Source organism: Psammomys obesus, unplaced genomic scaffold, assembly GCF_907164565.1.
Source record: "Psammomys obesus unplaced genomic scaffold, mPsaObe1.curated_primary_1811, whole genome shotgun sequence".
Classification (NCBI taxonomy): Eukaryota; Metazoa; Chordata; class Mammalia; order Rodentia; family Muridae; genus Psammomys; species Psammomys obesus.
The window spans coordinates 11,633,438-11,647,978 of NW_026585987.1; the positions used below are offsets into that span (position 1 = coordinate 11,633,438).

Here is a 14,541-nt window from a genome sequence, read left to right on the forward strand (position 1 = left end):
GCCCGCGCGGCGCCGGCGGCCATGGCGGGAAGCGAGCCCCGCGGAGCCGGCTCCCCGCCGCCCGCCAGCGACTGGAGCCGCCTGGAGGCCGCCATCCTGAGCGGCTGGAGGACCTTCTGGAATTCGGTGGGCAAGGAGCGGGCGGCGCGGACGGCCTCCCGGGAAAAGGCGGAGGACGAGACCTGCGCGCTGACGCGGCTGCCGGTGAGCCGACACCGCAGGCCGCGCAGAGGGGCCGCCCGGCAGCCCCCGGGGCCTGGGCCGGCAGAGCAGCCACTTCCGGGTGTGGGCTCGCCTGGAAGTCAAGCGGCCGGAGTCGCCTTGACGTTGACTCCTGCTGTCCTACCCACCCGTGCTGGCCAGGGCCGCCCCACACCCCACACTAGTGACCGGCGAGATACACACAGATTGTCAGTGGTCCATATAGGATATCTGGAAATCTGGTGAAGGAAATGGGTTAGCTTGGAAAGCATTCATGTGTCTTTGTTCTGCACATCTTAATCTTTAGTCCCAGGTTTAATAGAATCCAGTTAGGGGGTCACCCAAAGCAAGCAATATATCCGATATATCCTAAGTAACATAGTTGAAAAGAAATGAAGTTAGAAGGACCTCAAGTTAGAAGAGGCCACAAAGAGAGTGCACCTTGTTTAAAGTTTCAGAGAAAGATAAGAAAATAAGGAGATAATTACAGTTCCTTTATCCCAGTTGGATTGTTGGTGCACCCCACTGACATTCATTCTAAATGGAAATCACAGCCTTAGGTGCTCTCCAAGATTCTCTCCTGTAGCCTTTGAAACTGATAACTACACTATGTAGACTGTCAGATGATAGATGCACATACTTTCATTTGATTAGTGATGAAAGCAGAAGAACCTCCACTCCATACATGTTTATTTTGAAGAATAAAGTACTTAACTGCTATATCAAAATACACATGGGATAAATTAAAGGAATTGGTTATTTTGCTTGAAAAAAAATAAAGGGGGTGGGATAAAGATATGAGTCGGCAGTTAAGAGCATTTGTTGTTTCAGAGGACCTGGGTTCAGTTCCCAGTGCCCATATGGTAGTGCTAGTTCCAGGGCATTTATCTGACACCCTCTTTGGACCTTTGGGGGCACCATGCAGACATATGATGTACATATGTACATATAGGCAAAACATTCAGACACATAAAATTAAGTCTAATAATAAATAATAATGATAAAATAAAAAAGAAAGGTGGAGCTTGAATTTTCAACATTTCAGGTGTGTCAGGAATCAAAACATTTAGCTTTAATTTTTCTCTGGATAAGATACACTTAAGTGTTATAAAGAACGACTCATTCAGGTGACCTTTGGCATAACAATTCTTTGTTGATTAAGTTACCACCAAACCGTTTTCCAAGGCAAATGATTCCTTTTCCTTTTTCTTATGTGCCTCTGTTTCAGGTTGATATACAGCTGTATATTTTGTCATTTCTTTCGCCCCATGACCTGTGCCAGTTGGGAAGTACAGATCGTTATTGGAATGAAACTGTAAGAGACCCGATTCTCTGGAGATATTTTCTGTTGCGGGATCTCCCTTCTTGGTCTTCTGTTGATTGGAAATCACTTCCAGATCTCGAGATCTTAAAAAAGCCCATATCCGAGGTCACCAACCACACATGTTTTGATTACATGGAGGTGTAAGTATCTATTTCTGTAAATTAACACAAGGCACTAAATTTTACTGTAAATAGTCCACATTAGTTCTGATCCCAATACTAATTTATCTAAATGTCTGCTTTTTAAAATTAGGGGTTGAGCTAACACACTTTTTTTTTTTTTTTTAGAGGACCCTGACAGCTCTAATCTCATGTAATTTCCCTGTGGTGACTAACCAGTATCTGATTGATTAATTATATATGCAATACAGTTGGCAAGAAAGAAAGCATTTCTTAAAAATTCTCCTAATCTTTATAATATTTTCCATTTTGTTAAATGGTAAATGCATTTCTGTAATCAGAGAAGGAATGCCAAGAGACCAGAAAACAATTCCCTTTGGTGAGAAAGAAAACCATTTTTAAGACTTCATGAAATAAGATTATTTTTTTCCAAAGAGAGAGAGACTGGCATATGGTATAGTGTGTAAGGGGTTGTTCCGTGCTATCATGTTCTCTCAGAATATACCACTGTATTTAGGTAAAGCCCGATTTATTGTGAACCCCACATTAAAAGCCTAAAAAAATAAACTAAAAGAATCTTTGTCCTTTGGGTAAGAGTTGTTATACTCGGCTAGACTCAGTAGCTACATACAGGATTTTTCACCTACACTTTCTTACTCAGCCTTTCTAACATAGGTGGTGTCATGCCTGGTAATACGAGATGATTGGATCAAAAAGTTCATGATCTTTTTAGATAATCTCAAATTCTACTGACACTTCTTTCTTTCTCAACTACTCTTATGTATATTTATTGTGTGTATGTGTGGGCAGGCACAAATACGCCATGGTACATATGGAGGTCAGAGGACAACTTTTGGAGTCCATTCTCTCCTTCCATGATATGGGTCCCTGGGATAAAAATCAGCTATCAGGCTTGTCAATAAGCACCTTTACCTGCTCAGTCACCATAGGTTCTTTTACATGATTTTTATTGTTCTGATTTTCAGTGAGATCTATTTGGGCCTCCCTCTGTTTTAATATTTTCAATGAGCTGTTGCATTGGAGATGATTAAAGGAGTGTTTACGAACTTTGATATTAGTGGCTTTAGTAATATTTTTTAAATTTCTGGCATTTAATGCTGTCTATAGTCTCTCTTTTTTTATGGGAGTCTCAATCTTAACATTATTGACAGTTTTGGGGGACTGTCCTGGAAATAATAAGGTGTATGGTGACATCTCTGGATCTACTAAGTCGATGCTAGTAACACATCCTCCCCAGATATAAAAATTAAATTGTTCAGATGTTGCCTGTACTCTAGGATAAGGGATAAAATCTTTCTTAGAAAGAGAACAGTTACTATTCTATGTAATTAGTTTCAGCTATTCAAACAAGCATTAGAACAAGTGTTTCATGAAAGAAACTAAATAAAAGATAAAGCAAATACTGTTTGTCTTGGAGAGGCTTCTGCAGCTTTATGATCACTTCTACTCTCTAGCACTTACTGTTTTTCCTTGCCATGGCTTTCTGCCAGGCTATCCTGTACTGTCTGGGAGGGTTGAGATGATAATTTTTATATTGCTGTGTCTTGCAAGGACTCAATAAATGATATATTCTCAAATGAACAACAAATTAAACATTTTCTATTTTATCTTCTAATTGTGACAATTTTATGCAGTTATAAAATGTGCTGTCCATATACGAGAAGAGCCTTGAAAGCCAGCCGTCCTATGTATGGAGCTGTTACCTCTTTTTTACACTCCTTGATCATTCAGAATGAACCCCGATTTGCTATGTTTGGACCAGGTTTGGAAGAACTGAACACGTCTTTGGTGTTGAGTTTGATGTCTTCAGAGGACCTTTGTCCAACTGCTGGTTTGCCTCATAGACAGATTGATGGTAATTTTCACCTTAATATACAATACAAAGTAATTTCAACACGTGGAGCTTGACATTAGTATTAAAGAGACAGATTTTAAAATTAAATCTTGTAATAAAATATAGAAATTGGTGAATGGGCTCTTGGTTCCCACTAAATGGAAAAATTTAGTATAAGAAGTATGTTTTTTTTCTTAATTTCTCAAATTTTTATAATTTAGAGTTTAATAGTATGTTAAAATAAATTGCTAGATTTCAGTAGTCTGTAGCATGTTTGCCATAAGAGAAATTTACCAAGAAAACCATTGAGCATCGATTTGCAAATTATATACATATATACACACATACATATATATATATATGTGGATTTTTTTAAAAAGATCTATAGAAAAATAATCCACAAAACAGCATGTGACCTTTTGGTAAGGTGGGAAAATATGAACATAAATAGTGATACAATGTAAGATATGCTTTATTCATTGTATGGTCAAGATACAGAGATTTGGAACAAACCTTGGTCTTTCACAAAAGCCAGTGGATCTAAATGAGGACACAAACAAGTATTTAGGTAATTAGAATACGATCATTTAGTTTCTAAATAGAAAGATAAGAATCCAAGAAGGCTGCACATGAAAGATGATACCTTCTAAGGCTCTTCAGGATTAGAAGATGTGTAGTCTTAAGAAGAAAAAAAGAAAAAGTTCTGAATGTTTAGGACTCAGTTGATTCTCTCTAAATGTAGAAAGAGTGGAGCTGGGTAAGGGAAAATAATATGTGGGGTGCCTAAGTATTGGGGAGCTTTCCAAGAAATTTCCAGAGTTGAGATAATCAAGATTTCATTTTAAAAAGTTTATTCTGGCTCCTAAGTGAAAAACTGATTAGAAGGGGCTAAAGAAGGTGTTGTAATATATGATTTAAAAAACAAAAACATGAAAAGGGTCATTGGATGAAAGAGAATGAATATTGAGGATGAAAATTGATGCAATCAGTACATTATGTAATAAGGATAGCTGCAGTTTCTGCCTTGGTTTATTTTGGGTAGAAAGTCATTCACCAGGGTAAGGAGTCACTTGGGGAGAATGGCTTTTTGTGTTTGTTGTTTGTCATGGCAGGAAATAGGGATAGAAGTTGTTGACTCTAATAACTGCTGGGATTTATAAACAAAGATGAGTATTATAAATAATCCAATTCCATTAGGTTCCACAAGGGCAGGGATCTTGTCAGTTTTATTTTTGCTTATATCTGTAATACCAGACATTTCATAGGTTCTACTCTATGGTGGTTTGTATGAGAATGGCCTCCAGAAGGTCATATATTCAAATAGTTGGCCCCCAGTTGGGGGAACTGTTTGGCAAGTATTAAGATGTGTGTCCTTGTTAGAGGAGGTGTGTTACTGAGGGAGGGCTTTGAGGTTTCAAAAACTCAAAAACCATTCCCAGTTAGCTCTCTCTCTCTGCCTTGTACTTGTAGCTCAGATAAAAGCTCTCACCAACTGCTATAGCCTGCCTGTCTGTTGCTATCTATCCTCATTGCCGTGATGGTCACGGACTCTAAACCTCTGGAATCGTGAGCCCCCAAATAACATTCTTTCTTTTACAAGTTGCCTTGGTTATGGTGTTTTGTCACAGCAATAGAAAAGCAACTGTGACACGCACTCATGCACACAAACACACACATATGCACATATATTCACACGTACAGACACAATTGGCAAATGTATGACTGACAGAGTAGGTGCTTAGATCAAAAGAGCAAGATCTATAGAAATTAACACTTGAAAGTCATAAGCAGTTTACATGGACTTGGAAGTTTAGGAGGCTGGAAAGATAGTGGGCTGCATTCTGAAGTCTACAGCAGGGAGACAGATGATTATCGATGACAAAGTTGAAGAAGGAGAGACTGCTGTCCAACTGAACAGTGTGTTTTTCAGATGGACTCTTCCAGAGGGTTTTGAGTCATGGTTTAGAAAAGTCATGGGGAGTAGTGAACATCAGCCCACTTCTTCATAGAGTATGAGTAAATTAGCTGGTCTGATACCTGAGAGTCCACAGCAAGAGAAGCATTACTTAAGGTGGGCCAGTTTCAGGCAAGGACTCATAGTAAGGCAATACTTAAGGAAAAGCCAGGAGACATGAGGAGATTTGATAATTATGAAATGGCAATTACATTTCCCTTACAGAGATGTAAGTGACTGCTTGAAAATACCAGTCTGCAAGTTCACAGAAGAATATGGGTTACACAATAAGTTGGGCTGGGGTTAGATGTGTTGAAATGATAATTTCTGGGAGTTAGAGTAATTTTTAAAAAAGCAGAAAATTTGATTCTGTTTCCATGTGCTACTTGTAGAATATCATGATGGAGGAATAAAGGATCCTGTGGTTTGCTATAGTAACAGCATTAGTACCCACAAGTTCGAATCTACACATGTTCCTTAGAATGGTGGCATAAGATGACATGACATAGCTTATTTAAATAGAGTTCAATAATTAATAGGATGAAAGGCTGGAGTTGTCTCTAATGAGGTAAGTAGGTGCAGACTATTTTGGGTTTTGTTTATATGTCTGCAGGCCAGTGGCATTGGAGACAAGAGAAATGAGATGTATCATTGAGCAGTGTAACTGCTATTGCAGGAAAGGCTGAGTAAAGGAAGGATTTACAGGAGCAGTTAGAAGAGAGTACAGAAGTCAGGTTGCTAATTTGTCCTAAAAGGAACATGGCAGCGGAGAATGGTGGACAGATCAGAGGCCATTTATATAGCAAGAAATAAAGCTATGGAATAAAGACAGATTTTTACAGGAGGCAAAAAAAAAAAAAAAAAGACATTAACAAAACAAAAATCAAACAAGCAAACAACGTCAAAAAACCAGAAGAGGCTAAGAAAGGAACAGCAACAGTGTTGAGACTCAGACACAAAAGAGTACGAAGCTGATATTTATCAGTCTAGGGTTATCACATATCACAACTCAAGATCAAGTAATCCTCACAATCACCCCTAAGAAGCTTATTTTATTTTTGTCTCAAAACAGAGTAAATGTCTATCATGGGAAGCCTAGGATTCTAATCCACCTCATTCTAATTCCAAATTTTAGCATCTGCAGTTTTTTATATTTTATTTTATTTATATATTTATTTGTTATATAATTTATTACATAAATTTATTCACTTTGTATCCCCGCTGCAGCATACTATAGCACGTTCCCTCATCTCCTCCCAGTCCCACTCACCCTTCCTCTTCTCCCCCTATGCCCTTTCCAAATTCCCCTGATAGGGAAGGATCTCCTCCCCTTCTATCTGACCTTAGTTTATCAGGTATCATCAAGGCTGGCTGCATCATCTTTCTCTGTGGTCTGTCAAGATGCACCTCCCAAGGGGAGGTGATCAAAGAGTCAGCCACTGATTTTATGTGAGAGGCAGCCCCTGTACCCCTTACTAGGAAACCCATTTGGAAACTGAGCAGCCAATGGACTTCCTTTGAACGGAGTATCTAGGAATTCTCCATGCATGGTCCTTAGTTGGAGTATTGGTCTCTGCGGGGCCCCCTGGGCCCAGGTATTTTGGCTCTTGTGGAACATCTGCAGTTTGGGCTCAATTTCTCAGGCATGTCTAATGACACACCACATGTTTATAAACAGTTTTTCCTAAGGGAAGAAGGGGCCCTCACTGAATGTCTACATGGATTATAAGAGCAATGGAAGCATAGAATATGGCAGTGAGTCAGTGTTGAGGCCCAGCAGCCCCAGGGGCTGCTGCTGTTTGTGACGGTGACTGAAATGGGGGGTAGAGCCACGCTGTTCATAGTTCTCTATCCTTGTTCTGGCTGCCTTGTGAGTCAGCGTGACATACAACTTTTTTTCTTCATCACAAGCATTGCATTTTATTCCAAAGTTGTATATAATTTGCTGGGGTTTTTTTCCCCTTTACCCTTTTTGGTTATACTGGATATTTTTTTTTTCATTGGAATTTCTTATTATTGGCTTTTTTATATAACTGACTTTCTCATGTAGGTATTGGATCTGGAGTCAATTTCCAGTTGAGCAATCAGCATAAATTTAATATCCTGATATTATATTCAACTACCAGGTAAGGCTACCTGCTTGGTGGGCTGCCTGAAACAATCCAGCAATGAAATATTTTAGTGGGATGGAACCTATTTAATGTTTTTATTATATAAGCTTACATTTTTTTTCTTGAAGGAAGGAAAGGGACAGAGCAAGGGAAGCGCATACAAGTACAGTGAATAAGATGTTCAGCCTACAGAGTGAAGGAGGTGAGCAACAAGGGAGCCGCTACAGTGTCATTCCGCAAATTCAGAAGGTGTGTGAAGTGGTAGATGGGTTCATCTACGTGGCCAATGCCGAAGCTCAGAAACGTAAGCATGCTTGTATTTCTTCCTCAAGGTGCTACTGCATCATTCTTTGCAAAAAAAAAATAAAAATAAAAAAATAAAAATCAATTGGTACAGCATTAAACAATCTCAGCACTTGGAGGAGGCAGAGGCAGGGTGCTTGCTGTGAACTTGAAGCCAGCCAGGTCTACAAAGTGAGTCCAGGACAGCGAAGGCTACACAGAGAAACCCTGCCTATTTACATACACACACACACAAAAACCATTGTGCCTTTTCTGGCCATTCTGGCCACTAGTGTTCTCTAACCTTGCTGTGTATTAGGATCACATGAAAGATTCCTAGAATGCCACATTGTGATAGATTTGGCCTGTACCCTGGACATCTGGTTTTTATAAGCACCACAGAGTCCTGATATATACCAACATTTTACTAGCTGTATTTTTTTGTTTAGTTTTATATTTTTAAATTACTGATACTTTCTCTGCCTCTAATATAGTAAAAAATTTATGTAGATAACTGAAAATTTGTTGGTTCATTCTTACCCATATTGTAGAGATGTGTGGAAATAGGATATTATTTGAGTAGATTAAAGTTAATTAAATCATGGGTTGATGATATTCTCCAAATACTGTGAATAATTGTCACTGACAATATCGTCTTGGTATGACATTGCCAGTATTATAATTTCCTCCCAATCCTTTCTGTACAAGTTATAATATAAGCATACAATAAATTATTTATATACATATTGCTTATATATAACACACATAATATAGTTTTTAATGTGTTGAATCTAATTTACAATGAATTTATTTCTCTACCAATCTGTTAAGTTCTGGTGGCAATTATACTTAGAAAGTCTGGATAAATTATTCAAAAGAAAATAATAAGTTATTTTCTGTTATTATAGGACTATCTATAAGAGGAAACATTAGAAGCAAAATAAAGATTTACCTGTTCAGCAAGACATTGCTGAGTGAGCAGTAGTTGTAGAGGTCAGACACTGTATTTGCTGGTGGGGATATGACTGAAAACTAAAACTGACAAAGAACTCACTTTTATTCAGTCTTCCACATTGCTCCCAGTAGCCTCCTGTGAAACAGGTAGAAAAAGCAGGGTTATTAGTTCTAGTTCATAACAGGCCTCAGATTCCGTTCGAAGCATGATGGGGAGATATGTAAGATACAAAAATAGTCTGTACCTACTAACGGAATCTTGTCCATGAAGCTCTGCTAGATTTTCTATTAATGGCATAGTGGCAGGACAGGAGACCTGTGAGTCCCTTTGTGAATGAGGCAGTGTTGATGAGCTGCTATGCAGGGCCGCAGAGCCCCTCTCTTCTATACCATTTTCTCAAATGAAGCCATAGTTTCTTTTTTTGTGTGTGTGTATTTTAGAGATGGGGTTTCTTGGTGTAGCCTTGGCTATCCTGGACTCACTTTGTAGACCAGGCTGGCCTCGAACTCACAGCGATTCACCTGCCTTCCTGAGTGTTGGGATTAAAGGCACACACCACCACTCTCATCTTGCCATAGCTTCTTGTCAACTGTGGAAATCCCCCTGCCTCTTACCAGGCAGAGACTGACTGCTACCTGAGAGAAAGGTAGACGCAAATGTTCTTTGCCTGAACTCAGAGGTGGGGATCCAGTTTGTAGCAAGCATGCTGTACTGAAATAAATTTTTGCTTTCTGACTCTGTAGAGGGGAAGGAAGTTTTCACAGAAGACCTTGCTGGTAGTAGAGGGCAGAATCCAGTAGTCTCGCTGGGACGCCAAGAACACTTCCACTATTTATGCTTAGATGTTTACCATCCTAAGACTGAAGCTGGCATGTAAAGCTAAGCCTTGTTCTCACTATGTAGCCTGGGCTGGCTTTGAACTTATGGCACTTATTCTGCCTCAGCCTTCTGATTGCTGGTGTTACCAGTGTGATCCACCACTCCTGACTGAAGATTTAGTCAGATTTAATGTCTCTGTTGACATTAAATCACAGTAGAGGCCAAATCCACCAGCAATAGACTGGTTTGACTGGAATCAGTGTGTTAGTGGCATAGCAGTCACAGGAACATGCCTGTGACTGTGTAAGAGTTGGTCCTCTTTACCAGGCCTCTAACTGCTTTTCTATATACAACACCTATCATTAAATCTAAAAGTCCAGAGATAGAGAAAGAAGCAGTGGCTTGTACCTGTAGACCAAGGTTCTCAGGAGGTTGCTGTATGGAATTGGCTTGAGATTTGTGTTTCCCACAGAATGTCAGTGATCTGGACCCTATAGTAAAAGGCAGAGATAAAAAATTTGGATGAAAATTAGACCCAATTTTACACTCAGACGTTGGAAGTAAGACCCCTGGAAGAAAGGGTCATCAGACAGTAGCAGAATGTGTAAGAGATAAGTATCATGTCACAGACATTATTTTTTTTTAATTTTATTTTTCTTTTTAGTTACATTTTGTTAACTCTGTGTCCCAGCTGTATCCCGCTCCCTCATTCCCTCCCCAACCCCACACTCCCTCCCTGGTCTCCTCCCTGCCCCTTTCCAAGTCCACTGATAGGGGAGGACCTCCTCCCCTTTCATTTGACCCTGTTTTATCAGGTATCTTCAGGGCTGGCTGCAAAGTCCTCCTCTGTGGCCTAACAGACTGCTCCTCCCCTGGGGGGGGGGGGGGGTCAAACAGCCTGCCCTTGAGATCCTGTTAGAAATAGTCCATGTTCCCCTTACTTTGGAAAACTACTTGGTTACTGAGCTACCACGGGCCACATCCGAGTAGAAGTTCTAGGTTATATCCATAGATGGTCTTTGGTTGAGTGTCAGTCTCAGAAAAGACCCTGTGCCCGGATATATTTGGTCCTTGTAGAGCTCCTATCCTTTCCATATATTTTAAATGATCAGTACAACTGAATGTTATTGTGACTGTATTTCTTTATTACATCATCTAAAGTTCTATCCTTGAAAGACTATTTAATAGAATTTTGTGGCAAAACAATAAAGACAGTTTGTTGTGTTAAATCCTGCTAAAATTTTTTAATTCCTTTGTGTGCTATTTTCTAAATATAATTATTTTTAGACCAATTGTAAGCAATGAAAATCACATATTTTAATTTAAATTCCTTAGGACATGAATGGCAAGATGAATTTTCTCGTATCATGGCCATGACAGATCCAGCTTTTGGATCTTCAGGAAGACCAATGCTGGTTTTATCTTGTATTTCTCAAGCAGATGTAAAAAGAATGCCCTGTTTTTATTTAGCTCATGAGCTACGTCTCAATCTTCTAAACCACCCATGGATGGTAAGGTTCTAACTGCTCTAGTGACAAAAAAAATATTTTTAGTGTACTTTCTGTTGTGTGTGTATTTATTTATATATGTACATGTATGTGTGTTTGTGAGCTTTCTTTTACAGTAATAAATACCTAAGACAATAACTTAAAAAGAAAGAAAGGTGTATTTTGTTTTGGTTTTTATTGTTTTAGTTCATGATCAGTTATCAGTTAACCTTCATGATTTTGAGCCTGAGCCAAGGCAGGTCATCATAGTATAAACACATGGCAGAGGAAACCCTCTGTCTTAGAACAGAAAAGGAAAAGAAAGAGGGAGGGGCTGAGATCCCAGTATAGATTCCAGGGAACATCCCAAATGACCTCCCACCAGTCATCTCCTCTTGAATGCTTCACCACTTCCTAGTTTCTCCTAAGCTGGAGACCAAGCCTCAACACAAAGGACTCTATGGACCACTGAATGGAATGATATCATCTGTCTTTAAAGTGAATTACTATTCTAAAGCAAATTTTAAGGGATTGATGGACAGTGCTAATAAATCTGGATTCATTGCCTGTTCCCTACTCTCCTCTTCTGTTGTAGGAACAGTAAAACAGTAGCTAGGGAGGTTTTAAGGATGCCACTCTTGAGGTTTTCTCAGCATCAATGTATTATGCTTAAGAATCATAAAATACTGCTGGTTGGGGCTGAGGGTGTAGCTCAGTGGTAAAGTACCTGCCAAATATGCAGGACTCCCAAGGGTTTGGTCTCCAACACCACTGCCAATGTATGTCTCATAGAGTAGTGCTTTAAATTTTATATGAATAACGGATTATTTTCAAGCAAAAGCTGACATGAAACTTTATAGATAAACTATTTTTAGTCTTTAATGGTCTATTATCTTTTTATTTTCATCTTCTTTCATTGTTATTATTATTTGTTTTTCATTTTGTTTTGTTTTGTTTTTTGAGACAGGATCTCATGGTTTGGCTCTGGCTATTCTGGTGTTTGCTGTGTACACCAGGGTGGCCTCAAACTCACAGAGATCTACCTGTGTCTGGGATTAAAGATCTTTCTCTTTTTTTCCCCCCAAACCCAGCTAAAGCTATGCTAATTTTGTTTAAAGTTCAGAAAGCCAACTGTTTATCTTCTTCAATTTTCACATCACTGTTTTGTTTATTTCTACTGCTATCTTGGGTATTTCTTTCCATTTCATAATTTGGTGGTGTTTTCAGCTCTGACCTCCCAAAACACCTGAGATACATCATTAGCATGCTTATTTGAAAGCTTATTTATTTATTGAGGCTTGGGCCCAAAATATGCTCCTACCCTTGAAACTTTGTGTGTGTATGTTAATGAAGGTATTTTTTTTTTTTCCCTCTAGCTTGCCCTTTTGCACTGTTTGCCATATCCCATATGTTTGGTACATTCCACCCCCCCCAACTTTGTCCTAATTTCTCCAATGGCCCATTGTTTAGTAGCATGTTAAGTCTCTATATTTGTCCATTTCTAACTTTTTGTTATTGTTATTATTTCTAGTTTTATTCTTCTGTAGCAATAAAAGTTCATTTTTTAAACTTCATTGTTTTTATTGTTGACGATTTTGTAGTCTAACATAGGGTCTATTCTAAAGAATGTTCCAATCTGTGATGAAAAGAAAAAAAAGTATGTATTCTGCAGCTTCTGGCTAAAATGTTTTCTAAATGTATGTCAGGTCCATACAGCAACAGCTAGTTTTGCAATATGTCACATTTATTAGTTGTCTGGTTAGGTTGATTAAAAAGTGTTGTAGATTTTAAAGTAGATCCTTTGAAGGAATTGTTTTCTGGGATGTACAAGAAACCTGTCCCATCCATATCCAGAACTGAGTTTTAAGAATTAAGACTAACACTGAAGTAGTTAGAAGGTATAAGAGAAGAAGATCGCTTAGTTTACATGATTGCTCCATGTGGTAGCACTTGAAAAACTTACTCAAGCTTTATTCAGAGCATTCTATCTTAGCTCTTTTTTTTTTTAATATTGTCTATAAAAATGCCACTTGTCATAAGATTCTGGTTTGAACTGACGGCATTCTCTTTACTTGTTCACAGGTCCAGGATATGGAAGCTGAAACTCTGACTGGTTTTTTGAATGGCATTGAGTGGATTCTTGAAGAAGTAGAATCTAAGCGTGCAAGATGATACTCCTTTTGGACATTGGGAAGCTGCAGTTCATGACATATGTGTTTCCCATCCACCCTGTTCCTGCCTCTTTCTAGGAGGGCTTTATGCTGAACAGCTACTATGGCTGTGCTTCTGACACTTTACCATGAATGAGCTGCAAGTTTCAGTCCTACCACTTTTCCCCAAAATGAACTCTCACATTTTTGATAACTTTTATATTTTCTGTTTTTTGAAAATATTAAATTCTGCAAAACAAAAGTTTGTGATTCTCTCTTTTCCCACAATTTCTCATTTTGCTATCTAGCTTGCCCTAATAGGAAGTAGTAAGCCTGCTTAGCATTCCATAGGGTCTTTTCAGGAGACTCACTAACTAGTCATCAAAAAAATGTTTCTAATCTATTCTCAATAGAAACACTAGTTATGAAGATTTCACTACACCTGCATTAATAGTGTGGCTACAACTTCTGTTCTTCTTCTTCTTCTTCTTCTTCTTCTTCTTCTTCTTCTTCTTCTTCTTCTTCTTCTTCTTCTTTTTTTTTTTTTTTTTTTACAGAAGAGAAAGAATATTATGTTTGTACCATCCATTATATTCCTTTAGTGAAAATTAGTTTTTCCTGGAAGTTGTCATGTTCAAAACTATTTGAACATGATTTTGAACATGGAAGTGCTAAATTTTGTTTTATACTCAGGGGAAAACATTCCAGAGATTTACATGTTAAAGCTACCTTATTGCTTGAACTTTGCAGAGGAAATGGCCTAGCACCTCATTGGAACTGGAGAATTTTAAAAATATAGTAAAATGAATATAAATGTTGCTCTACATTTTATAAGTTCTATATTTAAATGTATTTTTGTTTTGCAGAGAAAGTTGTAACATACATATGATTATATCTCTTCTAAATTACTCAGACGACTGTCTATTCCATTTTGACTGGGTCTGTGGACTGTTTCTGGTGAAGGTCTTGCTCAAAGAGTTTACAGCTGTGCTGGGGCCTCACATGTCTGAGAGAGTTGGACTGACTTGTATAACAGGATTTTTCTTGAGATAACACATTTACCCATGAATCTGTTGACCTCATGAATAGGTTAAACCGCCTCACGAAAGCAGCTCCCAAACTGGCTTTTACTGATCTCATTTGTTCCTACCTCTTAATATTATACACAAGGGATTAAATTCAACAGGTGCCTCAAAAAGTACAAATTGTATTAAAATCACAGGGTATTGTTCTTATTTTCAGTTGAAGAAACAGAGAAGGAAGGAATTCTCTTCATAATCCAAG

At 38.5% G+C, this 14,541-nt stretch overlaps 1 protein-coding gene across 2 annotated transcripts; it reads left to right on the forward strand.

Annotated features, from left to right (window-relative positions):
* On the forward strand, window positions 1–13,519 carry Fbxo4 (F-box protein 4). 2 transcript variants are annotated; one of them, XM_055601135.1, is made up of 7 exons: window positions 1–204; window positions 1,430–1,665; window positions 3,300–3,520; window positions 7,504–7,579; window positions 7,693–7,868; window positions 10,956–11,131; window positions 13,190–13,519. In XM_055601135.1, the coding sequence occupies exons 1-7, from the start codon at window positions 22–24 to the stop codon at window positions 13,277–13,279; spliced, it is 1,158 nt and encodes a 385-aa protein (XP_055457110.1). In that variant the 5' UTR covers window positions 1–21; the 3' UTR covers window positions 13,280–13,519. The 2 variants fall into 2 exon arrangements, with proteins under 2 accessions (XP_055457110.1, XP_055457111.1); XM_055601136.1 differs by lacking the exons at window positions 10,956–11,131; window positions 13,190–13,519 and adding an exon at window positions 10,093–10,353.
* Window positions 13,520–14,541: the final 1,022 nt, after the last annotated feature.